The sequence below is a fragment of the Acanthaster planci genome, linkage group LG15 (assembly GCF_054643075.1).
Source record: "Acanthaster planci isolate LZ-2023a linkage group LG15, COTS_SCS, whole genome shotgun sequence".
Lineage (NCBI taxonomy): Eukaryota > Metazoa > Echinodermata > Asteroidea > Valvatida > Acanthasteridae > Acanthaster > Acanthaster planci.
In genome coordinates this window covers 150422-176649 of record NC_141791.1, presented here as the reverse complement: position 1 = coordinate 176649, position 26228 = coordinate 150422, and the positions used below count along the sequence as shown (strand labels likewise).

Sequence of the window (26228 nt, the reverse complement as noted above, 5' to 3'; positions counted from 1 at the left end):
AAAGATCGATAAAATTAGTGAAGTATTCAAACGGTGAACAAGCTCTAAAAATAAATGACTTTCATCATGGGCGATCTTTGGTGGAATCTGTTTAAGATAGAATGAAATATAGTGCAGAGGAAAACTCTTCTTGAAGCAAATATTTTAGTCATTTGATCTAAAGTTACAAATTATTCTCTTGTCGAGCTTTGTGACAAGTGTTGCAATTCTTGTGCATATACATGAGTATCAAGGCAAGTCACGTGACTTGCAAACAAGCACGTGACCACAGTAACGATTTCGGTAATTAATCTCATTCGAACGTATGCCTTCATTATTTTCAGTCAATTTCTTGGAGTTACTGGAGCAGAAAGCTCGTTGGAAAACGTGTCGGTTTCAATTCATAATGACAGGCATAGGAGAACGATGTATACCGGCAGTTGCAGTTATATACCAGCAATTCAAGGACAAGGTACCTGGAAGGTGTGACGGACCAGCCTCCGTGAAGATATGCACTGCTTGCCAGAGGCTATTCACCCGTGAGTTAATGCCATGGCAGACGAAGAGTGCCGCCGGAACGATCCAAATGGATAATGCATGGCACGCGGAGATCGATTCTGATGTTTTTCAACCAGTCCCATCGAGGATTCCTAATGAGGGGAAGATTGGTTACAGAGTCAGGTCATATCGATTAAAATGGCCAGATTTTTATTTTTAAAATCATCAGTCTCTATATTAAATTGCCGATCACACCGATTAGCCTCAAAAATCGTTGGAATAATCAAATGTAACATACAAAAGGCACATGGCATAATTTGAACGAGAAGGTTGAAACTGTACATTTGATATTTGCACGTTTATTATTCCAGGGTTCACCCTACTGGCCGCCACTTTCTGTCCCGTGTGAATAAGCCTTAACGCCAAGTCTTTCTCCTCTCAGCGCCATATGTCCTCATATCACTCAGAACTTTTCCATCAAGATTTTTACTGGCCACTGATCCGCACCGTCGCGGAGGAACTATCAACATAACACGGCAGTCTCTGACCGACTGAACCCGCGCTGCAATCTCCGTAAGGTAGCCACTCTGTATTTTATATTTACGATGTGAACAATTCATTTTATACTTTGGGGAAAGGATTTCGGTAAACGGTCCACGTCCACAGTTGTTTGAGTTGACCCATGCACCCCTGGAATTCTTTTTTCCCCAGTACACTGAGGACTACTTAATCTGACTGTGTGGTTTCAATCGATATCTAAGCTCACATGAAGCTTGGCTGCAAGCAGACCGTGTTATTCGACTAGGCTTGTGAATTTGTATCCCGTGCAGTACAACTTGGTGAATAAGCGTGTGTGAATGTGCATTTATTTAAATCTATTTTATAAGGAAATGTTACCGGCCGGTTTTTTAGCACTCAGAGATTACGTGGCCATTTTTTGTAATATGATTATCTGGTATAATACATTGAAAATCAATTGAGTTCATGGGAGAATGTTTAGACATGAGTTCTGTCTTTTGTTCATTGGTTGAGTTAAGATGCCTGTAATATTAAACCCTTTTACTATATGATGGTTTAGTTTCTCAATAACATTCACTTGAACCGCTGTTTTATCAGTTCGAGCAAGTTTCAAGTAAAAAAAAAAAACAAATCAGGTTAGAGCATTTAGAGCGCAGGCGAGAAATAAAAGAGATGACAAACATCTCCGAAAATTCTACAGCAGGAAACGGACAAGCAAACAGCGAGAAGTAAACTCGGCACAAAAAAAAAGAAAAAACGAATTGCAAAAATGCAGATACACAAAAAGCCTACATCGACGAAGCATGCTGTCGCCACCACGACGTTTCTAAAAAGCCTGTTACCATAGCAATATATTATAACTAGGCTGTGTCTCTTCTGAGGCGGCATTCAATTTGGAGAGAGATTTGGTAGTAGCCTTTTATTTACACTCTATTCAGTTTCCTTTCGTTTCCATGGAGGACAAGGGCATTTTTATACTGAAACATGACTGGTCCGTTCCTCGTATTCAGCTTACGCTACATTTAACAACTAATATGGAAGCAATTTTTCGAGACGGAAAATTTGGCAGGGAACCTTGGAAGTAATTAGAATGGGATCGGGGATATCAAGTTTGCTGATATTTTGAAACGAGAAAGATAAAAGTGGTATTGAGGTCGAAGAAGGGTGAGCACGTGTCATTTTTAGGCAGTACCTCTCCATTTATAAGTTTTTACTGAGTAGCAAAATGAAGGCATTTTGATGGGATTGCTAATAATAATTACTACATGAATGCCGCATGGTGTAAATTTATACTTCTGTTTATGTGAATAAATTATTTGGTCTTATAATCTAAGACAGCAACTAAATATCAGAGATTATTTTATGCCTTGGGAGGACGCGACCTTATCGTGTAGGTTATATCGTCATTTGGATGCAACTTGTGAAAAATGAATATGAACAATCTAGTTTTTTACCGAATAAAAAGTAAATTTTTCGCAGTTATTTGAAACCTTGTTCAATATTTTCGACTTTTTGTACTCATTCATGACGAAGTAGTCACAGTAAGCAACCTGCACAGCGCAATTCAAATTCTAGGTCTATCTTCTATTTTGCATTTCCCGTGCATGCAGCATAAAGGAAACCAATTACCAGCTCTTAATTCAGCAAATAAGAGGAAACAACAAGTGGAGAGATTTCTAAAATTTCTCAAGGGGATGGCACGTGTTCCTTGCGAGAGATTTAAACACGTCCAAGTGCCGCGTGGCAGGTCCGATAGCATCCTGCATCCGTCGCGTCATCACGGCCTTGCACGTGACTGACATAGGTAATAGTTGGATCTCCCACTGAAGTGAAAGGTGGATCTGACATGATGCTCCATGGACCATTCGATCAGGAACTGTCGAACTCGAAGCTCAACGTTGCATCTTTAGCTTATTTCACATGGTCTCCAAAAAGCACGCGGATGTACTGTACGTGTCAACACAGTATTGACGTGCCTTTTAGGAATGACGCGTCGCGAGTTTATAAGTCTTCAATGACAGCAAACTACTTCAGAAACCCTCCTCATTCATCACCCCTTCATTCTACCCTCATCGAAACGTATTTACGCCCTTATTGGAAATTGTAGGTTCAAACTTGGCTGACCATCAAAAGAACTTTTATTTTTAAGTATAAATTGCGCCTTTACCTTAAACACTGAAGCACGAATTCCAAGGTGTTGGTGCATGGTGGATCCTCCTGTTCCATCTAAACTTAGTTGAAATAAACAGATTTTTATACAAGCATATGAATATAGTGAAGGAGTCGGTACAGCTGCACAACTACCCCATCTCAAAGCTACTGATCGTCAGTTCCAGTTGGACCTAGCGCCGCCAACGTCTACTCCAGCAAAGTGTTACATTGTAGCTTCTTGGTAGAAGATACAGATGCTCTGTTCCATAGTTTATAGATTCGAATCCAGGCCAAGGGGCTTTCATGTTTGGTAAGTTGTATTTAATAACGTCCGAATGATGATTACACTGAGAGTGTCCAGCCCCAATTGGAAAGTGATGGGGACCGGGCGGTAAGGCTCTGAACTTCTGTTCCTGCGACCCGGGTTCGATCCCAGCTGCTGCTTTTATTTTCGACCCTTCAGGTAAATCTTATAGATAAATATATGAAAAAGTGTTTCTCTATTGGGGACCCAAAGTGGCGCAGCGATAGAAGTGTCGCCTCCAGAACCGCAGGCCGCGGGTTCGAGTCCCGCCTAGGACAGAAACCCGTGACAGGTCGGTGTACCGTGGTGGTCGTCTAGGTTAACTAGATAAAATAAAATAAAATAGAATTTTACTCTTTTTTACCGGCGTAAATACAAATAAAAAAGAAGTAAAAGGCCCTCCTTTCCCATTGCGAGATTCGAACCCACGACATCACGCACGAGCGTCAGAGTGCCTATCCACTAGGCCAACACGCTCTTCCTACTTAGAAACCTGCAGAAGTAATATATAAATATTCGTATAAAATATTACGAAACGATCAGCAGAAAGTGTCACGTAGTAAAGTCAGCGCGCATGCGTCTTTTGATGGCTGGGCTCTATGGGTACAGTCAACTAATTCAAGCCCCATTGAAAACAGTGTAAAATCAGAACTGTTCAGGGCCATCCAACATGCATACCAAAATCCCTGAGATTTCAGAAACACAAATGAAACTATTGTCTAGTCCCTAATCTTTCAATTTCTTTTCAATTTTTTGTGGTTAACCAATTACATTTTTAATTACTCCCACAAAACAAAATCACCACCCGAAAAGTGATTTTTCCGAAGTCCGATTGCAGCCATTTTTCAAGTGGCAACCCTCAACTTTCTCGGGCACTTACGACCATTTTCAACCGTAGTTTTAGCCATTCTGCTCTCATATGAAAGCTCAAAGACCCAGGGAGTTCATCCTGGCAGCGATTTACACAGTCTCACCATTTTGGGGGCCAAACAATCTCCTTTTTCAAAAGATACTTTGGGGGCACTTTTATTGATCATGAGCTGGCCAGAGTACGTATAAATAGAGTACGTAGTTGCTCTCTTGATGTAAAGATTCAGTTTTGTTGGTGATTAGACGGAAGTTAATTGTAGCCAAATTTTAAAAAAATGTAAGACTAACCCCTTGCAGTTTTTATTTTGAGGATATTTTTAAAAATACTATTTTTCAGTGCAAGGCATCCAGAGTATAAAAACCTGTTGCATGAAAATGCATTTCGGGGGTGACTAGGCGAAAGTTACAAATAAAATAAAAGTACAAGTCGAACCCCTTGAGATAATTTTTAATGCTATATCTTCACTGCAACGCATCTGAAGAATAATGACATGTTAGAATCGGATTAAAATGCATTTGAGGTGCTTGAAAAAAAATTACTTTTTGACCGAATGTTAATTTGCAAAGTGCAAGGGTATAACCAGACTAGCAGGTTTTTAAATTTGTGGAATTAAAAAAAAAGTTATGTATTCAGTTTAACGCATGGATCCAAAGGATAAGAACATATTAGAATCAGACTCTCACTGCACTTGAAGGTGATTTACCTAAACTTAATTTTTTGCCAAATGTTAAAATGCAAGGCTAACCCCTTGCATTTTTGTAATCTTAAAGGAAATATTTAAAATGCTAACTTCTCAGTTTGACGCATCAAATTATTAGAGCATAATTATTAGAATAAAAAATGTGTTTAGGTGATTGGACAAAAGCCATTTTTGACCAAATCTTGATAAGCATACAAGGCATACAAGCCCGTTGCACTTTTCTGTTAGAAGCTCTAATAAAAATGGTATTTCTCCAATATAATGCATCCAAAGTATAAAAACGTATTAGACTCGGATTGAAACAAAATTTTAGAGCGAATGGACAAAAGGCATTCTTACCACATTTCAGGTCTCACTAATCCCTTGCAGTGTTTAAAAATCTAGGAAAATTTTTGAATTTGCTATTTCTTCGATACATCGCAGCCCAAATTACCAAAATGTGTTAGAATCGTATTTAAATGCATTTTTGGATTGATTGAACAAAAGTTGTTTTTTTCCAAATTTTAAAGTGCCAGGCTTACCCCTAGCAGAATGTTTTAATTTGGGGAAAAGTTATTAAAATGGTATTTTTTTCAGTGTACTGCATCCAAAGTGCATAAGAATCTAATGGAAACGCATTATCGAGGTTGACGAAAATAAATTTTTTACCAAATTTTTAATTTAAAAATTCAAGGCTAACTTCTTGTGCGCTTTTAAGTTTTAAGTTTCCTATAATTATGAAACAGTCCTCTGAATATTAAAGACATTGTGGATGTACATCGAATGAGCCACAAATTGATATTTGTCATGAAATTTATAATGTCCCCTGCTAAAATCAGAGCTGCACTTTTCAAGCACAGATACCACTTCAAATACGACGGCAGTTCAGGACTGTCAACAATGCAGATAGGTTTCGTTCCAGTCCTCGATAGAGGAATCAAAGTAGAGGACTAGTATCCGGTGTAATTATGAACAAGTACATGTAACTTTTAACTGACAATTTTCGGTCTTACATCATGAAAACGTGTGGGCTCACGCAAGGTCAAATCAGCAATGCATGCCACAGTCAACGATGGAAAACATCCTCAGATAGGACAGCTGTTTTACACAGGATAAATAACTGGAACTGGTTCGCCTTTAGCTGCTCGGCCAATGGACAACCAAATGGACATCAGAATCGTCTAGCATCCAGTGAAGCTTTAGGAATGCATGTACCGTTAAACATGATTGTACGTACACTACGTGTACTACATGTACATGTAGATGGAAACGCATGTTATATGTATGCCTCAACGGACAGATGAACACACGCTTGGGTGCACATAAAAGTGCATCAAGAGCTTTTCCCCAACAATGGGACAGTGACTTGTTTCCAGTAGGACGCCCTGTATTGATACACATGCATGCGTTTCAAAAGCCCTATTAATTGTGTCAAAACACCTGCTATTTATTATTTAAATGCCAAAAACGTCTCCAACAGACCTACAATGACGTCACGCGTTGTTTGCATACGTGTGCGTTTTGTTTGGGTAGTAAGGTAAGGCACGATCCCTCGTGTACTCCAGGAAAATGCACAACAACGTGTTGTGTCATTGTCTGATGCTTAAGGACTGGGAGCCTCATCAAAACGATTGCCCACGTAATTCTTGCGTTAGAGAGCTAATGAAAAGATATACCAATTGAATTGTCAAAAGGTGTTCAACTATTCTTGGACACGTGGAAAATTGATTGGTGACTACGTGAACATCGAGAAATATTATTGCCTTGGTACAGGGCACGTTTAAACGGTTTAATTTAATGTAATTTGAAAGGGATCCACTCTGTAACGAATATACAAATACACCCCCTTCATGTCCTCCGATGAACATGAAGATGTTCAAACATGAGAGTTGACATTAAGATATTTACTTAAAAGTGTAGTAGGCCATCTTGACCTTTCTTCGCTTTGTGAAAGTTCCCAGTATTTTCAATTAACACGCCTCCCGTCAATCCTCCAAAATGTCCGAAAAAACTAACTCACGTAAACGTTTTCCTCAGTTTAAAGGCTTTTTAAAAATTTATTTCATCGGTATATCCGTCTCTATCATTGTTGATGGTGTAATTACAAGCTTCGAAAATTATGCAAACATTGATCAAGATTTAATAGTTTGTCTGAAATGAACAAGTTCAGTAGGCAACCAATGCCATGGTAACTAATGGAATTACTCTACTGACCACAAAGCGAGACAAATTTATATTTGAATCTGGTCCGAATCACTGGCTTCTTAATAAAGAAGGTTGTTTTTAAAAGTCTGTTGCAGTTAATAACACAAAGTAAATCAACTGTTTGTCACAAAACATCACCTTGTTGCTAGATGGGTTATACCCTCAAAACGACAACTTTCGGATAAATGTGTGTGAGTTAAAAGTATTTTTCTGTTAATCCTCAAAATTATGCTACTCTCTCCCTTGAATGAACAACTAACGTCTCAATTACCACTCTGCCTGTCTCTGTAACACATATCACCATGAAAGTGAGCCCAGCTGCTCAGGAACGCCAATCTAAATAATAAGCTATTCTGCCCGTCATTAACATTATCGGTTTGACTATGTCTTTATCAAGATACGCTCTAATCTGAAGCTTCCATGAACTGCGTTTAGGGTTGAACAGAAGCCAAGAAAAGAGCAAAACAATAGTTCACAGTTTTCACATTTACTTGATATACATGTAGTTGTAGTTTCCTGATCTTAATTTTCCACTGATTTGAAAGCAACGTATTTCCCGAGACACACCGATGGATTTTTCCTCCGTCCGAATTTATTTTACCGATGGGGGAAGTGCATGGTTATTCATATCCTCCACTAAGTGACTTTTTTCAACATTTACCCAACATTTTAGTTCAAGGAAGAAGAATGCACGTGTTCGCTTTCTTATGATTGATGAAGACAATGAATACTTCATTAGCATCGATTTCAAGTTGATGCTGGGGAATCAGGAAAAAAGAAAGAAAGCAAATAGTTTTGAAACAAAATATTTATGAAAATACGCAGCAGTTTGGTCATTTGTCCTTTGTTGCCCCGCTCCCCAATAAATACCGAAATGACAGACACAATATCACTATTCATAATATTGTTCAGACGCACGGGGAACATGGCCCATGCAAAGACTGTTTGTTTGTTGGGGTGTTGGGTTGTTTGTTTGTTTTTTGTTTGTTTGTTGGGTTGTTTGGGGGGGTTGTTTGTTGGGGTGTTGGGGTGCATGTTTGTTGGGTTTTGGGGGGGTTTTGTTTGTTTGTTTGTTGGGGTGTTGGGGTTGTTTGTTTGTATATTGGGTTGTTTGTTGTTGGGGTGTTTGTTGGGTTGTTTGTTTGTTTGTTTGTTTGTTTAATTCATCCCTACAGTTGCTGTTTTTGTGAATGAGTTTGAGAGGTTTAAATTTAAAGGTGCGAACGAATTATAGACCAAAGAATTATAAACCAAATGTGTAATGGCAAAACCCATCAGGACTATTCAATCCATATGACAATATTCATCCATTTTAAGCGTACAGCCGTCACAATATATGGCAATCGCTTCCACTTTCAAATCCTTGTATCTTTTATCCATGCAGCCTTCTCTCAAATTATTTCAAGGAACACAACCGATCGCCACAAGTTCTCTCCTGACTAATTGGTTAGTTCTTTCTTGCCTTTCTCACTCCCTCAACCAAACTTTACAATGTGATGTATTATTTTGGAGGCAAGAGCATTTTCATTTTACCTCAATAAGTAGATTACACACCATCGACTGCAGAAGATCATTTCACACTATACGAAATAAAGGTTTTTTTATGGCCAAAGTAGCGACCTTTCAGGCGTAGCGTTACCCATCCTCCAACATTCTAAATTGAAATTCGTACTGCATGCATTTCGTCGTTTCGTTCATTCATCACTTTCTCCCCAACCCCCTCTTCCAAATTCCTTTTCTCTTTAATCTTCACGCTGTCACTCATGTGTCATATTGTCATGACGTTCCACCACATTTCAACCAAAAGTAATATTCGAAATTCGTTTATTTCGAGAGACAGTTTTTGAAGGCCGATTACTGTTTGAATGTTACAAAGGATATGCGAAAGGAAAACACAATTATTCCCCGTTTTCTTTTCATTAATATGCAAATTTCATAAAGTAATAGTTTAGAACATCTTCACCAGAAACATGATTTTAGTTTAACATTTTGCCTGAATTTAGAAATTCGAGTCCGCTTCACAATATTCAATTGAACCTCAGAATTCCCAGCTCTGAAATCCTTTAACTTCGATAAGATGCAAAGATGAGATAAACGAAATCTTAAGTATTATGAGAATGACAGGTCGTGCAGTGATATAGATATCATCCATTCAAAATTGAACGTCTTAAGGAGACAGAGTCTCAAAGGAACGAGAAAATGATCAGGTTAATGGAAGGTAACGAGATATGGGATGCGAGCTTAAATCTCACAAGATTGATCGGGCCTTTCTGGCGACGCTTGCTGAATGACACAAACAAGATGGAATTGTTTTCAAGACGGCTCCAATGTTTCAACGGCATTGATCAAGGATAAAGTAAAGTAAAAGTGGGGTCTATCGTTGTTTAAAATGATTAATGCTAAACTTGGGATTGGGATTTCAAGACAGCTTTTCCATCCCAGACACTACTCTCACGCCCCAAACGATTACTAATCCCTTTGGAAAATAAAATGCAAAGCCAAAACAGAGACACCCAGTACCGTTGTCAGGCACACAACTGAACACCTTAGGACACCTCTTCCAAGACGTCACCGCACTATTTCACCTTGTTTGTTAACTATAGTTTTTCAATCTGACTCGTCACACTTTATCTCTGCTCAAAGTACCGATCAGAATAGTCTAATCTATTTTTGCATTACTGACACGCGATTGCAAGTGTTGCTAGAATTCCCTTTCTCTGTTTTCTTGATAGCCACTCTGCAGCTGCTTCTATTTGGAGAGACTTAGCAGAAAACTAACGGTAGCGTGCATGTTGAGCATTATAACCGTATTTTATATTCAAGGCAAAACTCGTAAACAGTTCCCTCCTCCATCTGATTACGGCGATTGAGCGTATTGAAGATTTTTAGGAATGGGAAAAACGACAACTGTTTTAATGTCGGTAGTTATTGCAACCTAGCAACTGAAAAATCCCACTGTCAGCTTTATGGAAAAGGTATTAAAGAAAGTGTGTGGATTGGCACGTTAGGTGCATGTGTTGAGAACTCGGGGGGGGGGACAGACAAGGTACTCAATTCCCTTATAGCAACGGCACCTGCCCAAACACATTACAAAATAAACTGAGCCCCTCTTCCGCTCCATATCCTCTTCAAATTACGATTTAACATGAATTGGGCCAACTGTGTTGGCAGGTCGTGTTCACAGGAGAACTTTAGTTGTTTTCTCAGTTTGCTGCTCTGTTTAAGGCGATTTTCAAACTCTGTTGACACTGTTTTTAAAAGAAGGTAAAGCACTTTACGTTATGAACCCACGAAATGTTACCATGGACCCTCTACTCAAGGCCCGTAATGTTACAAACGTTTTACAGAAATGAGTAGCACCTAAATCCTCTTTGATTTTCAAGCATCAAAGTTAATAAAATTAAAAAGGCAGCTTCGGTTTGTTCGCAAACAAATTATTAAATATATGTCTGTGTCTGGAAACAATAAAAATAAATCAAAAATTTTAGTAAAACAATTCAGTTTTTGAAATTATTTGTACAACTGACACGCTTCCCGTCAATTTTTTATCTCTTTCAATAAAAACCCAACATAGTTTCTTTGCCATCTGTTATTTCTCCCCCTAACCTTTTCCCTGGCGCCTTGGTGTCCTGTTAACAGTAAATTGATTTTCTCCCTGAAATGTAATGTCTCAACCTTTACAAAAGTGTATTTTAAACTATTTTTACAACAGTATACTGTACTGTATTTCATGCAGATAGAAATAGCTGTTAGACTTTACGTCTTTACAAAGTTAATCCGGTACACAACGCCACAGAAGGATAGCATGCAAACGATGTAAACGACGAAACCAACTCAGAACAAATAGAAACAATAATTATTTTCCGGAATTTGAGCTCAAATTTACAGAAATATCCCAGTAATTCTCACACGACTTCATCAAAATATATAGTACTTGATTAAGTGGTATGCAATCGGCTTCTTATTTCAGATAATATACCATATTTCCACTGTTTACCGAAAGCATTAAATTAGACAAGTATATATCTTCTTGTTGATTTTATAATACAGTACACAGGCCATTGTGGTGTAAATGAATTTGAGAAATGTGTAAGCTATTATCTGTCATACCCTCTCGGATTACAGTTATGCATGCATTTATTTAACATCCACAAAGTAGTTTTCAAATACTTGTCACTACTACTTTTGCTAAACATCGAATCAGACACAAGCTTCAATGTTATATCAAATTTGAAAGTCTAAACCATCATTTTATCCTTTGATCGCAAGTGATGTTTTTCGTTTTTCATTTCCAAATTCAAAGATACATCATCACTAAAAGTTTGATTTCCCTGAAATGTCTATATATAGCATGGATAGATCATTAATGATGTCCACGGGTACACGGACGAGGAATGTTCCTCCAACTTGTTTTCACAACACTTGACTCACAACTGACGCAAAAGGTATAATAGTATATTTGTTAACGATTTCACAATTATCAAACAGTGAACTAAATCTAATAACACCGACAGACGTGCACAGCACGAACACAGGAATTTTCTCCCGAGCCGAAATCAGCCAAACTCGTAAATACAACTATTACATGTACATGTATTAGTGCAGACACTAAGACATTCAAAGCGATAATTTGATAGATTTTCTCCTTCGGGAACAAAACGTAAAAATTATAGGCACTCGAGTGTAATTCCTGTTCTAACCTTCTTCAGAAGATTAGATTATTTCTCCCGATGGTACCTCTTCAGAACTGTCATGATATGCTGCATTCGTCTCGTGCTGCAATTACCTTCAATTGAAAAACGCATGCGTCCCCTAGCAGATAGCTGTCTATAAAACAATACTTCGACGTAGGAAATTTTATTAAATCAACTCAGTAACAGGTTGTCCTTGAAGATCTGACACGTTGAGGGTTTGCTGTCTGAGAGCGACTCAGTGCGATCGATAGAGTCCTTGAACATACCAACTGTAATGACACAAACGTGACCAAGGACTTCAGGTTGTTTTTCTTCGACTAGACCAGACGTGAGACGTGCCATGCAGTCCACGCCAAATACAAAGTCATCTTACTTACTAGCTACTAAAGTGATTTAACAGCGTATTTGGTATATTTTCAGAACTTGATTTGAACCTAGCACCGTACGTACAAGAACACACGCGATAAACAGTTACTTCTGTGTGCTATGCAGTGACTGTTCTTCCGTTTATGGGCGTTTTGTGAACACACATTTTCAAACATTTCTATTCGGACTGATTGTTTTGATTTCAGTAACACCCTTGGTATCTGCATCAGTTGCCCTGATTGTTCATTCAACACTAATTAGCAAAACAGTTTATGCTGTGAATGAGTTTTCCACAAGCCTTTATTTTACTTGCTGGTATTCGAATTATTGATAGCAAATAGTGTTCTTTCATCTATACTCCTTAAAGTATATGAACACATGGGTCTTCCGTTCAAAACTCCGTTTTTCCAAGCTGCAAGCCCATATAACGAGAATGTAACAAGACGTACTGTATATCAAGTACACTGGGATGTACCTCTGGTAATTATGCGGCGGATACAGTCAGTCAACTGCATGATCACAAGGTATGTGCAGTCTTCCAGCAATTAATTACACACTGCAGGCAATTGTAACCACCATACGAGCACAAATTACTCATTCCACAAACTCTGGCCAAAAAAGTGACCCGCGGCAATAAAAACCCGTACGCATCGCCCTTAAATAAGGTATTTCGTGGTAAACATCTCTTTCATGGTAAGCAGTAGGGCTAGTAAACAAAGTGCTTCCATGTTGAGACTAGTCTCCGCCCCCTCCCCCCTTTGGAATTCAAGAATAAAACAATGGAGCAGGAAACCATCTGTATTTCATCTCGTTCTAATAACTGCCTGCCTTCCTATTACGCAGTTGTTTTTAAATTTCACCCGGTGAACTGTACATCAGTAAAATTTAAACAACCCTTCTTTTTCTTGTATCTAACTCAGGATTGCATTTCGATACTGAATTTGCGTCGGGTAAACACTCACTTTATCTTCCATGTTATTTCACACTGTACATGCTCTTGTTTCCACTGAAGAGCCTCGTAGCGACCCGTCTACTGACCGCTTGTTGTAGATTGTGCTAGTGGGTGTGCCTGGTGACATCGGGTACATATTCATCCGCGTAGCTCGGACATGAGACAGCTTGCGGTTACGCTGACAGCAAAGATAGCGAGCGAAGTATCGTCGGTAAGTCTTGCTTAGAAAGCAGAGGGCGATTGGGTTAATGCAAGAATTTGCGTACACCATGAGAACGGAGACAATTTGAAGGATGAACATTCCAGTCGAACTGAAGACCTCCAGTGAGAAGCTAAAATTAAACCAGAGCCTGGAGACAAGAAGAAAAAATAGCGGGAAAAAGATGATACAGTTAGGTAAAAAGATTGCACATTTCTAGAACGAAGCAAATTTAAAGAAGTTTGCAGTCTTTTCTCGTTTCTTTCAGAATGCACAGATAATAAACAAAAAGATGAAAAAGAATAAAACTGATAAACAGTTATCTACGTACAAACAAAAACAAGCTATGGATGATAGCAAAAAAGGCACACATCGGTCTGCGCTGATTACTCTGTGTAAAATCTTGCTCACAAGCCGAAATATGAAAATGGAAAATGCACGAATTCTACGAAATAATATATTTCCAAGACCATGCACATTTCCAGTGATACCAAGCGGCCCACAGAAATAAAAATTCATCACAGCTGTTGAAGATACGAGTGAACTCTTTTTTATCCAGTTTGAGTCTTCTTCAGTCTTTCAGCTCATATTCCATATCAACTATTGCGTTCTATCCTTAACCTACCGCTCAAGCATATTAAAGATCTAAACCGACGTAAATCTAGCAATTACAATCCATTAATGCGGCAAATCAATTGTGGCAGATCGTGCACTCCATTTGACTTCTCTCAAAAGGTGAAAGAAATTGATCAAAAGATATTAAAATATTGGAGCATAAACTTAACAGAGCTGTAATGAGGCTTCTATGAAGTTTATTCTCTGGTGGAAGCCATAGATAGGGCTGACTAATACGAATGGCACTGAACCCCTGGGAAAACCATTGGATGAAATGTGAATAGCCAGTGCAATCAAGGCGGGACTCGGAAAATATTTGAAGGGGCCTACTTTTTATTCTGATCATGGGCCCTTGCTCTATGTTCCGATCAACTGTTGCCTAAAGGCGAAGACCATTTTTGCCGGTGCACCTCTCCTGAAGACAAGAAACGGACGATATAAAGAGTACTTCATTTGTAAAACAAACTGGTCATTTCTGAATGTACAACTTTTTGTGAGACAATTTTAAAGCACCGTCTCTATAAGATATCGTCGAGATGAAAAGTTGCCAACGCTTTGGACAACAATGCCGACGAATTTTAAACAAAACAGTGAGGTGACAGCAAATGATAAATTGTTATTGACTGGACTTTTATTACAGAATGTCCAAAAAGGGATCTTAAGTGTTCCTCTCGACTACACCGTGCCTGATGAACCGAGAAGAGTGAGACATTTATTTTCTCAAGGAGAACTGACAGGGTGCATCCAGGTTCCTAATCTAATTACCTTTCTCCCCATTCCCATTAGACCAGATCTCAAATTCTTAACTGACAGTGATAAAATAAGAGACGAGCATTAGACTTCAAAGCAATCGGCATCCGGGACGATGTTGGGGCTGTCTTTGCAAGCTCACCATGAAGTATGTCCTAAATATGAAAAAAAGGAAGACTTTGAAAAAGTGGCCTTCCATTGCCTGAAGCTCGTGAGTTTAACAAGCTATGGTTATTGATTTTTGTCTTAGTGTTCATATTCAAGCTCTGCTCGGGTCCCTTGATGTTGCTATATCCCGACATGGTTGATGGTTCTCCTATAGCTGCACAGACTGACGATGAATATGGCCTTAGGTTTGCCTATCTACGTGGTCTAATTCTGCTTATTGCTGAGGATGACAAAAATGAAATTAGGATAAAAAGTGACGTGTTGAAGTATCACTGGAGCAGAACAGAAAAATGCAAAGAGACAGGCGCAAGTAGAAAAGCTTCTGGGAGATATTCACTCAGATAGATACTAACCAAGATAACATGCAACAGCCATAAAACGTGTCCTTATTCACGACAGAATTCCGTTATCTTGATCTATAACACCAAATTCTCGAGGCCGACACTACTTAAAGACTGAAATTGTTAGATATACAGATAGCCTGCAAGGGAGAATTGCCTACTGTCCTAAGCAACAGACTGTAACGTGACTTACAGAAAAAATTACACATTTTATAAGATTTTTTAAATGCGAAGTGCAGACTCTTGTCCGCGACGTTAACCCCAGCCAATCACAAAAAATGGCACGACCTCAGTCAAGTCTAGCACGACACTGACGCCGTAGCTCAATAGTTAACGTCTTGCACAGGGTGCTACAAACACTTTTCAATTCAATTGCTTTAGACCTGGCGTATCACTTGAAGATTGATAGAATCCAAGAACACGACTGTCTTATCGTTATTGCATTAGATGGTGAAAGAGCAGCTAGTAGAATGCCACTGTTGCATCCCACAGCTTCCTCCAAAAACTGACTTCATACACACTAGGAAATGATACAGGTATTATGTGTTCTGCATGGATTTTTGTTCTGCCTGAAATTTCCTTCAGAAATCACTAGATGACGGATACGACTACTTAGAGCATAGATGTGTGTTATTCCAAGCCGCAGCCAGTTGATTAAGATACGGCTTTAATTAAACTCTACTTAAGCTTGATCCTTCCTGCAGGGACAATAAAGCACTGATTAGATAGGTATAAACAGAATATCCATTACCTCTCGCCATCCTGCAGGTGTATGCACATAAACCTTACTAACGGTTAATGGGGATTCTTTGAAGCGACCCGTAGGCTACATTTATTGGCAAATTTTCGACATTCTAGAATCGATACCAGGAGCTGAGCTGGGAAAGGGAGAAGGCTCACTTAGTCCCTAATCTTCATTTGTTGCACGCATGCTTGGTGAAATAGTCAAAGAAGAGACATCGTTCAATTTATCATCAAATGGTGCTGCATTGAGTGTCTGAGAGAGGTTACAGTACTTCCGGACTGCCTCCGCCAGAAGGGACACACTTGTATCACTAAGGCAACATGGTTAGAGCTGAGAACTAACAACCTTTGCACTTCAATGAAGACGCACTTTTCCGGAAAGAAAAGATGGAATGCTCTGACGAGGAATTAAGTGCAAAAAAATACTCTGCTTAATGGAACAACACCGTGGAACCAAAGGAAATTTCGCTTCAGTACAGTGGCTATAAATGGTTACAGTCATGTAACTTTGTATATTGGTTAAATCACTTCGCTGACAGTGACTGGAAATGTATGCACCGTTGAAGTTGCTACATTACTTGATCTGAAAGTCAACAAATTTAAACAATAGCGGCAAATATTTGAATACTGCCAGTGTATCATCTGATGGCACAAGCAAGGTATCATTACGGTTTGATAAATTGATCAAAGAAAGAACTCTATGTTGTTTTATTATACTCACAACTACTCTATTCAAATAATACTTTGTCATGTTAGCCCGAGTGACTAATTAGAGGGGAAATTCCGCCGCGGGAAGAAGAGAACAAAAATTAATTGGTATGTGAAGCCCCGATAGGATCATGGAAACCAACGGTGCAAAAGGGGTCAGGGATGTAGAAAAGTACATTGCCATCTTCACATCACATGCAGCCAAAGGCTTCTCATTCTTGAGCTGGAGCATTACATCTTGATGTAACGCCATCTCTTGATTGATGCCAATTCAATAATGGAGATGAAGGGATCATATCCCTGCCCATTTCCCCTTACCATTTTCTAAGCATGCACGTTTTCAGGACAGACTGATTATAAATTTACTAGTTCAATCCTCGCTCCCCATTCAATCATTCTGTCAACAATCGCAGATATCTCTCAAAATATTATTTCTGTCCACGTTCTGGAACATTCAGAAACTCCTATCTTCCTCCTGACTTCATGCAAGCTGAGCATTCAAGAGACTTTAAAAACAAGAAAGAAAGACATGCTTTTTTATTTTTTCAACAAAACCTTATCAATATCAGTAAAGAGCTTACCCAATTAATAAGCTGAGAGTGCGTTATGCATGGTTACCATGTCATGTGGTTTGTTGATTTACGCCTTGGAAAAGTTATAATTATGACAACAAGGCAAAACGTCACATATGAGTTTTGACCTGGACTATAAGGGGTGGCATCTTGGTAGCACACGAATGATTGAAGAGGCTTCATAAAAATGTCGGCAAGTACAAAAGAATACAAAGTCTCGTCAAAAGAAACACTTTGTCGAAACTGCATTAGCCATCATCTAGTTTCCTTTCGATGCAGGAATAGGACTTGAACAAAATAATCTGCGGACATGGAATATTAAATCCTCAAAATGAAATATAGTTGATTGATGTAAATTAAAGTTAGTCGATAAATCAACCATTAAGCACAGAGTCAAATGGTCATGTAAATCAGTGAGCAACCACACTTGCTCAAGATGAGTTATTCTGTTGATAACTATATCTTGACATTTGAATTTCCCAAATTTAAACTACTCGCGACAAACCCTGAAAACAACACTTCAACCGTTAAATACCGATTTAAACTTTGCAACGTATCATGTGCTATCCCCTGTTAGAATCAATTAACGTCAAGAGACTATTTCTATCTCCTATGCTACCTTCTTTTCAACCGAACGCAACGAACTGCAGTCAACTCCAAACGAAATAATCCGTCTGGCGTATGATGAAACTCTGTGCGTGATCAAGAGATTCGCTAGAATGATCCAGTAGTAGTAGCGACAAGCCTCCAAATATACATGTACATGAGAGCTGGCGGAAGAGTTCAAGTGGATGCGACCAAAAAAAGGTGAGTTACATCTCCATAATCCTCATACAAACCTTCTTAGCCCGACAAGAAAATGAAACGACGATGGCAAATGCACTTTAAACAACCACCATAGATGGTATTGGCAACAAACGATCGCTTTCAAAGGGGACTTTGCTTCCCTGTTTTACTTCATGAAGGAATTTCAAAATCACAGTTTGTTTTGTAAATTGATTGAGGAAACCCAGAATGTTTTGGAACATTATAAACTACGCATATCAGTATTTCTTCCAAGGTTTGTGTATGACCTGATGTAAGTATATTATGTTTTTCTACGAGCATGTTCGATCCATTAGAATAAATGACAGAAACAATAAATAATTTGCAAACAAATTGTAAAATTTTGAACGAGTCCTCAGTTCGACGTGAGGGCGACTTCGTCAAAATATTTTGATTTGCTCAAGCTGGGGTCTCGAAATGCGTGCCTTGAGAATTGTGTCTATTTGCGGGTGGTCCTTTATAACAACAAGCTGGACTTGGAAAGCACTACGTCCTGTCCAGGGTACGCATGGCTTGAGGAATTCTCAGGAGCATTTTGCAAGAGATGAACGATGAGATGGACGAAACCACAAGTTCGTGATATGAAGAAGAAACGACCTTCAGGCTACACTCTCTGATCAATATGGTACTTTGGCAACTCATTTGAAGTCAAAGGTGGAGAATTAGGAGTCTTTATTAATTTTATTTAACAAAGAGAGTTTTTATTGAGTTGGGAAGTCACATTGCTGTGGCTTCTCAGTTAACATTTTGCGCGTTTTACTTGCTGATTAATTATCCACAATGTGAATTATGGATTGATAACAATGACATTAATATTTACGACGGTAACAACAGATGAAGGTTATGTCAGATACTGACGTGATAACAACAAAAATTAAATAACAACAAATAATTCAAGCAGTTTACATCATTCTTACACCTTTTGGTTTAAAACAAATGCCACGTGCATGCCGAAAAACAAGTTTCATTCGAATAAGAAGTTTTCTGGCGGCTTGCAGTAAAGGTATGAGCTTTTTCTGTCGAACTCAGAGTTAACCTAGTCCGCAACTGCCAATGATTATCATCAATAACATCACTAATGACTCTGCTGTGAATGTGTCGGCAGAGGCGCATTCTCAAGGAACCGGCTTTCCTTAATCTACAGGGCAAATTAGGGCAATCGCGTCTCGTCAAAGAAAGCAATTCATCCTGATGTGTAATTGGAATTACTAAGTGCACGGAGGAAGGAGCTACATTTCCTGGACAATGTCATTACTGAACATCATCTTATTAAGGGAAAAACAGAAGGGTTGGTTAACAGTACAAAGGGCAGGCAAGGAGGTAACAAGACGTGCATTGCATATCAAATATTCGGCATCATTGATATTCCTTTATATGACGAAGAAATTACGTTGAAGCATACACTGTAAAAGGTTGGTCAATTTTGGGAGGATATTTTGCCCAATGTTGGTAAAAAATATCAACTTAGCAACCTTTGGGCAAGCAAATTCTTCCCAATATTTGGTCAATGTTTGACCAACAGTGACGGAAAATTGACCAACAATGTGACAGCTTGTAACCAAGGTTGGGCAAATAACAAATGCCCAACATTAACAACATTGTTTTGACCACCGTTTTTTACAGTGTAAATGCAGCGTACTTCCCTGCAGGAGAGTCAGATGTTTAATCTGAGATTGAAATAGTTTAATACTAACGCTACATTCAGGGACACGACTCGGAAGAAAAATTGGTCAATTCAATGGGAAGAACTTCAAGTCCGTACGTGACTCCATGCGTGACTTAATAATTGTCAAGTGCAATAGACCCACAACCAATATCCAGTTCATCCCGGTTCCTCCAACTTTTATTTCAAATGAACATGAGGAAACACACACACACAAACTGTGCCGTAAAAACCTCAATCTGTATAACATCCATAATTGATTTCAGACTGTATGAATCTGTTAATTTCATTGCTACGTGCTCATCTCAGTGAGTCAGATTTGATGATAAGAAGTTAAAAAAAAATAAAAGGCATATTCAGAATAGACTGATTGTGCCTACTGAATCACGTGACCTAAAGTGGGTATTCAATATCAACAAACATGGGTGTCTAAGCAAAGGGTTTCGTTTAAGTATCATTTACCAAAACTATACCATAAACCGGCTTTGCTGTTTGTAACCAACACTCAAACACACGTTGCTATGGGGTTGATACCCACTGTAGGTCACGTGATTTGGCCGACGCAATTGGTCTAAGTTGCAGCCGCTACATACTGAGATTCATTAAAAAAAAATACCTACAGCATCCTTTCTGTGGGTGCACCAACTTTAACCAGGAAACAGACGAGATCAAAAAGATGTGCATTAATAACAAAAATAAACAAAGTACAACTTTGTCAATTCAAACATTTTATACAAGAAAAACGCGTCATATGTTTTATGTGGTTGGCCAAACGAAAGGTGAAACGTCGGAGTTATTATACCGTCAGGGTTTTCCTTTACCACCTAAGTGTGCAAACAAATTGTGTTGTTTGGGATATAATAATCGATATTTAGGCGCTGGAATAGTTTTTTTTCAAGAGTGCAGTGAGAAGTAATCGATTCAATGTATTTTAATGTAAGCGTGAGAAGAATCGACAGGAAGAGAAGTTAGTGACTATGGAAGATTATCGAGTTACACATGCACAGCTGGAAACTAGGCGTAATAAAACAGTTAAGCGACTTCGAGGAAATGGACTGACACATAAACACACGTGAGGATTGATTCATGAGGATGAATTGAGGAGGCATTGTGTAGGGAATGCTTATAAGATTGATGGAAAAACACCCAAGAACCATCCGGTAGAACGTACAGTTTCTGAACTAGTTCACCACTGCGTCATGGGCGCTAGCAAAAAGGTCGAATTTCTGAACTTTCCCGATGGAGGTCAATGTATTGCACTTTACTGCATATTATGAACTTCCTGAAATTACTGAGTCCATTATCTCGATTGCTTTGTGCGTGTACGTACCGTGAAGTAGTCTCATAGAAAACAGATATCTTTTATCTTCGAAAATAGTGAACAACATACAGTGCATATTTTGTCCTCTATGCAAATTGTCTCTGCGAACGTCCAAAACACAGTTCGATATGAACTCACCGGGGATTTTCAAGAAGGGGTGAGCTTTCTAACGAAATGCAATAACATTTCTCCAGTTTGCAAAGATAAAAATGAAATGAATATTGGTCACAGATCACACCCTATACCAGACCTTTGAACCGGAGGAAACCGAGCTGATGTTTCTGCCAACTGCCAAGTTGTCTGCAAAAGAGATCAGTAATTGTGATGGTAGTCATAGTGACGATAGGTGAGAGAGGTGATGATGATGGTGATGATGGGGGTGTTGACAGCTATATGATGGCCAAAGTTATAATGTTGATGGGGATACTGAAGGTGTGCCTTTACGGTGCTGATGTTACTGTTGCTATAGCAATGATGGCTTTGGCAAGGTGGATACAAGGAAGGGTCAAAGGTTGCCATCCTCCCATTTTGTGTTTTAAATACTGACAGAAAGGCGATTTTTAGGTCTATTTTCTTTCCATTCCTTAATTCTAAAAGCATGTAAACAGAATTAGCCTCAACCATCAGAAAAGCCCTAACGTGTTACGTAAAATATTCCAAATTGGTGGCCACTCCGTGAAAATTTGGTTCTGGATTCGCCATGAGTTGCAGTGTATCTGCATCATGTTGCTGCTGGTGGTGTGTTAATTTTTGCTGCTGCTGTTGCTGTTTTTTGGCTGGCAGTATCCGTGGCAAGGAAGATAGCGATAACGATTTAAGGAAACTTAAGTAATTCTGATGATGCTGGTTAAAGGCATGACTGCGGTGTTATTGGTGATGGCGACTATACGGCAATTCAAACGATGCTGGTGACAAAAAGATACGTTTCTGATAAAAATACAGGTCCGACGAAAACTACTGCACTCTTATTATGATGAAAAGTTCCGCGCGATAAGGTAATGACAACGATAATGTGTAATTACTTAGACGCTTAATATAGTAAAGAAAGTTCAATCGACACTTACGGAAACTTCCCAAGGGAAAATCTCCGTGGACAGTCAAATCCCACCTAACTGAACTTCAAGAGATTAATTTCACGCTAGAGTGCCTCCATCGACACGAAATGCTAGTCTAACCATCCGTGGAATGTATAATGTTCAATAGCCCACTAGAGGCAGGCTACGCGGGTGAACGTTCTGCCTTAGACACGCTGATGAGTAATGCTGACCACTTCGCTGTGTTATCGGAAATTTGAGTTATTTTCTGATCAATCTGAGTGTCATCTTCCAAGCGAACTTTGCGCCTTGGCGCGTGGCAACGGACGGTGATTTGTACTGAGAATTAGCATAGGTGCAAAGTGGTTCTCGAGGATAGGGGACTATTAAGGGTTGTGACAGATAGTTTGGAATAAAAAGGATCAATCACATTACTTCTTGTTCTGGGTATTTAAGTTCTTTCGCGTGGCATGGAAAGAGCTGCACGGCTCGAAGTCTCAAATTTCGTCGGCGAGAAATTTCATGACTTCAAAAATAAATCTTTCAAATTTAATACAGTTCCACTGAAACCTGTGTCATATAATCATCGAACGTCATTTGAAAATAAGTTTATTTTCAATGCAATAAAACAAGCTGCACCGATCGAGAGGGACGCAAATACAGGCGGAGTCAAGAAGTACAGGACCTACACTGCCTGGCGAAAGGGCGTGATCATGAGCCAACTATTTGCATAAGTTGTGTGGAAAATACCTGAGTGGACGTTCTGCCATAGTGCAGTCGACGAAGTGCAGTCTAACGGATCGACAAAGTGAAGGTTTATATCGGTTCTCGGGCTCCTCATCTATGCCTACAGGAAACCTCAAACATATATATATATACTGAAGTAGAGTCTTCAGCCCATCACATCAACTATAAAGCTAAGTGAGTCATTTTGCAGTACATGTACATGTTCGTTGAGCGTTTTAGACAGTGCAGAACACTTAAAGATTTTCCAGCCGAGCAAACAGCCAGCAGGATGTATGCACAACTGCAAATCACGATCAGTTCCACATAATATACACTTTTAACACGCTGTTGGTAATGTTTTAGCTTGTACAGCTGCTGAAACACGGTCTGCCACCAAAATCCATCCCTAAACCGAACGAAACATTTTAGTGCAAACACCCTTACAGAACTCCCATATGGTTGCTCTTACCGTTTTTACGAAGACATCGGCGCTTCTCAAATCGCGACCCGTAGCGAATACATCAAACTAGTTTGAGCATCTCAGCAATATGTACTCGGGTCCACCAGACTCGGGAAGCACATTTGTTCTGCTTCAACTGAGAAACCCGTTTTTTGACCTGATTGCGAAAACAAGCCATGAACGCTGCCGCGACCCTACCAAGAGACTACAGTCCCGCAGGGAACGAGCCACTGGCCGGGCGAGAATTGGGTTGTGATGCAGTGTGTTGCAAACGCTTGGTAGACGTAAGAACGAAATAAGAGATGGAAAAGGTAAATACAATAACATACGGGCAAACAAGAGGTGTGACGGCATTGAGACATTATGAAGAAGGTAGGGTGTTGTGACTTCAAAACGAGGCAGGAAACATCTCGATCAGAGAGGAAGACAGGGGACGAAACATGTAGCATGTTTTCTGATGCTATATATTCTAGCGTATCTTTTTCTAAATGCATATTCAATCAAAATTAAAGAAATAAAAAAGGCAGTCGTAACCATGGAGTCCAACCCCACGAACGAGATTATCTGAATGGGATTTATTGCATTTGCTTGTGAAGGTAACAGAAAACAGGTGACATCTTAATTGAACAAGAATTTCGGCCTCAGGGACAGTAGCTAGATCACAGCTACAATGGGAGAAAGAAATTCCGAGACGTCATCTTACGAATAATGGGGACAGATGAAAACGGGCATGAACGGTCTAAAACGGTCTAAAGTTTCACCTTTAACTGATGACGTATGTGCACGGTTAACGCTGATTTATTGTTTACGTAATCTGTAAAATAATTTTGAAATTGCATTCTATTTTTGACATGGATAAGCCAGAGAATAGCAATATAGTGGTAATTTAACTGAAATTGGATGAAAACAAGTTAAGTATATATACGACAACACACTCTGAACTGTACATGTATGCTTGTGCTCCAGAAGAATATTTCAGTTTGTTGCCATATCCTCCACAAATTTTCTATTAATGAGTTCTTATCTAAGAAACAAGCATTAGACAGACTTTCTTTGGTATCTAGGCATGTAAACAAAACTCCAAACAGTAGGCCCATATTCAGTCTAAAGTGAAATAATGTTACTTTATCCATTTATTTAACGAAAACACCCGGGGGACTCAACAAACACGTATTTCTCACCTTTGACTTTGGCAGTGACCAAACAAGTTATGATCGAAATTTCAATTTTTATCAATTAAATTAGTAGTGATTTAAAACGATGCAGAGTCGATAATCTACGTCGTAGGTTGTAAGTATTATAAAAACATTTCTTATTAAATGGCAAATAAAAGACTCACCTGTACATAAAGTGAGGTATCCAGCATATGGCAAATATCACGACCAGAACCAGAACTGTTCGGGCGAGTCGTCTGCGGGCTCGAAGCTGTCTGGAATCTCCGTGGTTTTCGCAAGGAATTGTCCGAGAACTCTGGGCGAGTTGCTTGGCTATCAGTATATAGTACATGCTGATGATAGCTAGAGGTATAACGAACATGATTAAACATCTTACTGCCTCATGAACCTTGGCCGTGACGGTTGGAATCGCTCCGTATTCCTCTGTTATGTTTACAGGCAGAGTTTTGCATATGGCTACTTCGACACCACTCGGGTAAATAAGGTCTCTCTTTGCAAGGATGGTTGTTGGAATGCCTAGTAAGATAGATGTTACCCAGATTGAAATGGCCACAGCGTAGGTTCGACGCACTGCGTTAGATTGTCGCCGTTGCATGGGTCGCACGATAGCCATGTAGCGATCGTAGCTTAACGCCGAAAGCGTGAAGACCGACACACCGTGAGACACGATAGGCACGGCACTAGAAAACTTGCAGACGGCAGAGTTGAACGGATACGAGTTGTATAGGTAAGACACTAAGTTGAAAGGTACTGAAGTAATTACCACAAAGAAGTCACCAAGACCAAGGCTTGCGATGAGAATGTTCGGAACAGATCGCATATCAGGGTTCAGAAGGACAATACATACCAGTATCCCGTTACCAATTACACCCAACATACCGAAAGAAATCAAGAATACCATAGAAACAATTTCATAGACGTCCACAGTTTGTGAATGGTAATCATCAGTGTAATTTCCGGTAACGTTTGGCAACGCCGTTGTCAGGGAAGCCATTTTGTCTTGTAGCCCGAAAAAAGATTGATCTTGAAAAGTTCGTCAGCGGAATACAGCTGCAGCAAACAATTCACAGGATAGTTCAAATATTCAGCTTACTTTCTCCTATAAAATGTTTTTTACACTTGAAGTAATGTTGAAGAATTCCTCTGTAGTAGAGGGCCAACTAGACGAGGATTTGGAATCACTTTTATGCAGCTTTTTCCGATAGTGCGTAGCTGTTATCTCACTTTCTGGTAGCCAAGGTAAAGTTCAGCTACTGATCTAACCCACCGAAACGCTGAACCGATACACGATACAATTTTTTTTTTACCTTTCAAAATCCAATGGTCACTGAGTGCTTGTCACCATGCTCTTAAGTCATATCAATTATACATTAATCCTGTTTGGAGTCTACTTGCCGCTTGCTTCTCCTCCAATAGATTTGCATCACGCTGTTCCCTCCCTATAAGTTATTACAGAGCTAGTCTTGCCTTCTAGGTACCAGGTTGGGAAGCGGTACTCGTGCACCGGTGGCACAGAAAAGACAGGGTGTTAGCAACGAGGCTCACAGCTTTACAGTGCAAGAAACACTGCAATTGTGAACTATCTGAACTGCGAAGTGAAGAGCGATTGGCTGTATGAGCAGGTGTATGCTGGGTGGCTAGCTGGCTACAATCATTGCGTAGATTGGGCAAGGTTTTATTGCGGCACCTTGGGCACGTACGGCGAACAG

General features: G+C 39.4%; 2 protein-coding genes across 12 annotated transcripts in view; one reads left to right on the top strand and one right to left on the bottom strand.

Annotated features, from left to right (window-relative positions):
- The window catches only part of LOC110974416 (RING finger protein 17-like), a 77971-nt gene extending 59839 nt beyond the window's left edge, over positions 1-18132 (top strand). For 4 of the 9 annotated variants that reach the window (XR_015427798.1, XR_015427797.1, XR_002597581.2 and 1 more), the window contains one exon: positions 324-2485. The gene's annotated coding sequence lies outside the window, so the exon portion shown is untranslated. Of the gene's footprint in view, positions 1-323; positions 2486-17965 lie in introns of those variants that run through there. The other 5 variants (XR_015427795.1, XR_015427794.1, XR_015427796.1 and 2 more) reach the window with 5 other exon arrangements.
- Positions 492-26228, bottom strand: LOC110974637 (bombesin receptor subtype-3-like). Of its 3 annotated transcripts, none has more exons than XM_087146284.1 (3): positions 24684-26228; positions 13229-13568; positions 492-629 (listed from the first exon to the last, which is right to left on the bottom strand). In XM_087146284.1, the coding sequence occupies exons 1-2, from the start codon at positions 25511-25513 to the stop codon at positions 13247-13249; spliced, it is 1152 nt and encodes a 383-aa protein (XP_087002410.1). In that variant the 5' UTR covers positions 25514-26228; the 3' UTR covers positions 492-629; positions 13229-13246. The 3 variants fall into 3 exon arrangements, with proteins under 3 accessions (XP_087002410.1, XP_022082132.1, XP_022082131.1); XM_022226440.2 differs by lacking the exon at positions 492-629 and adding an exon at positions 7035-12169; XM_022226439.2 differs by lacking the exon at positions 492-629 and having other exon boundaries at positions 7035-13568.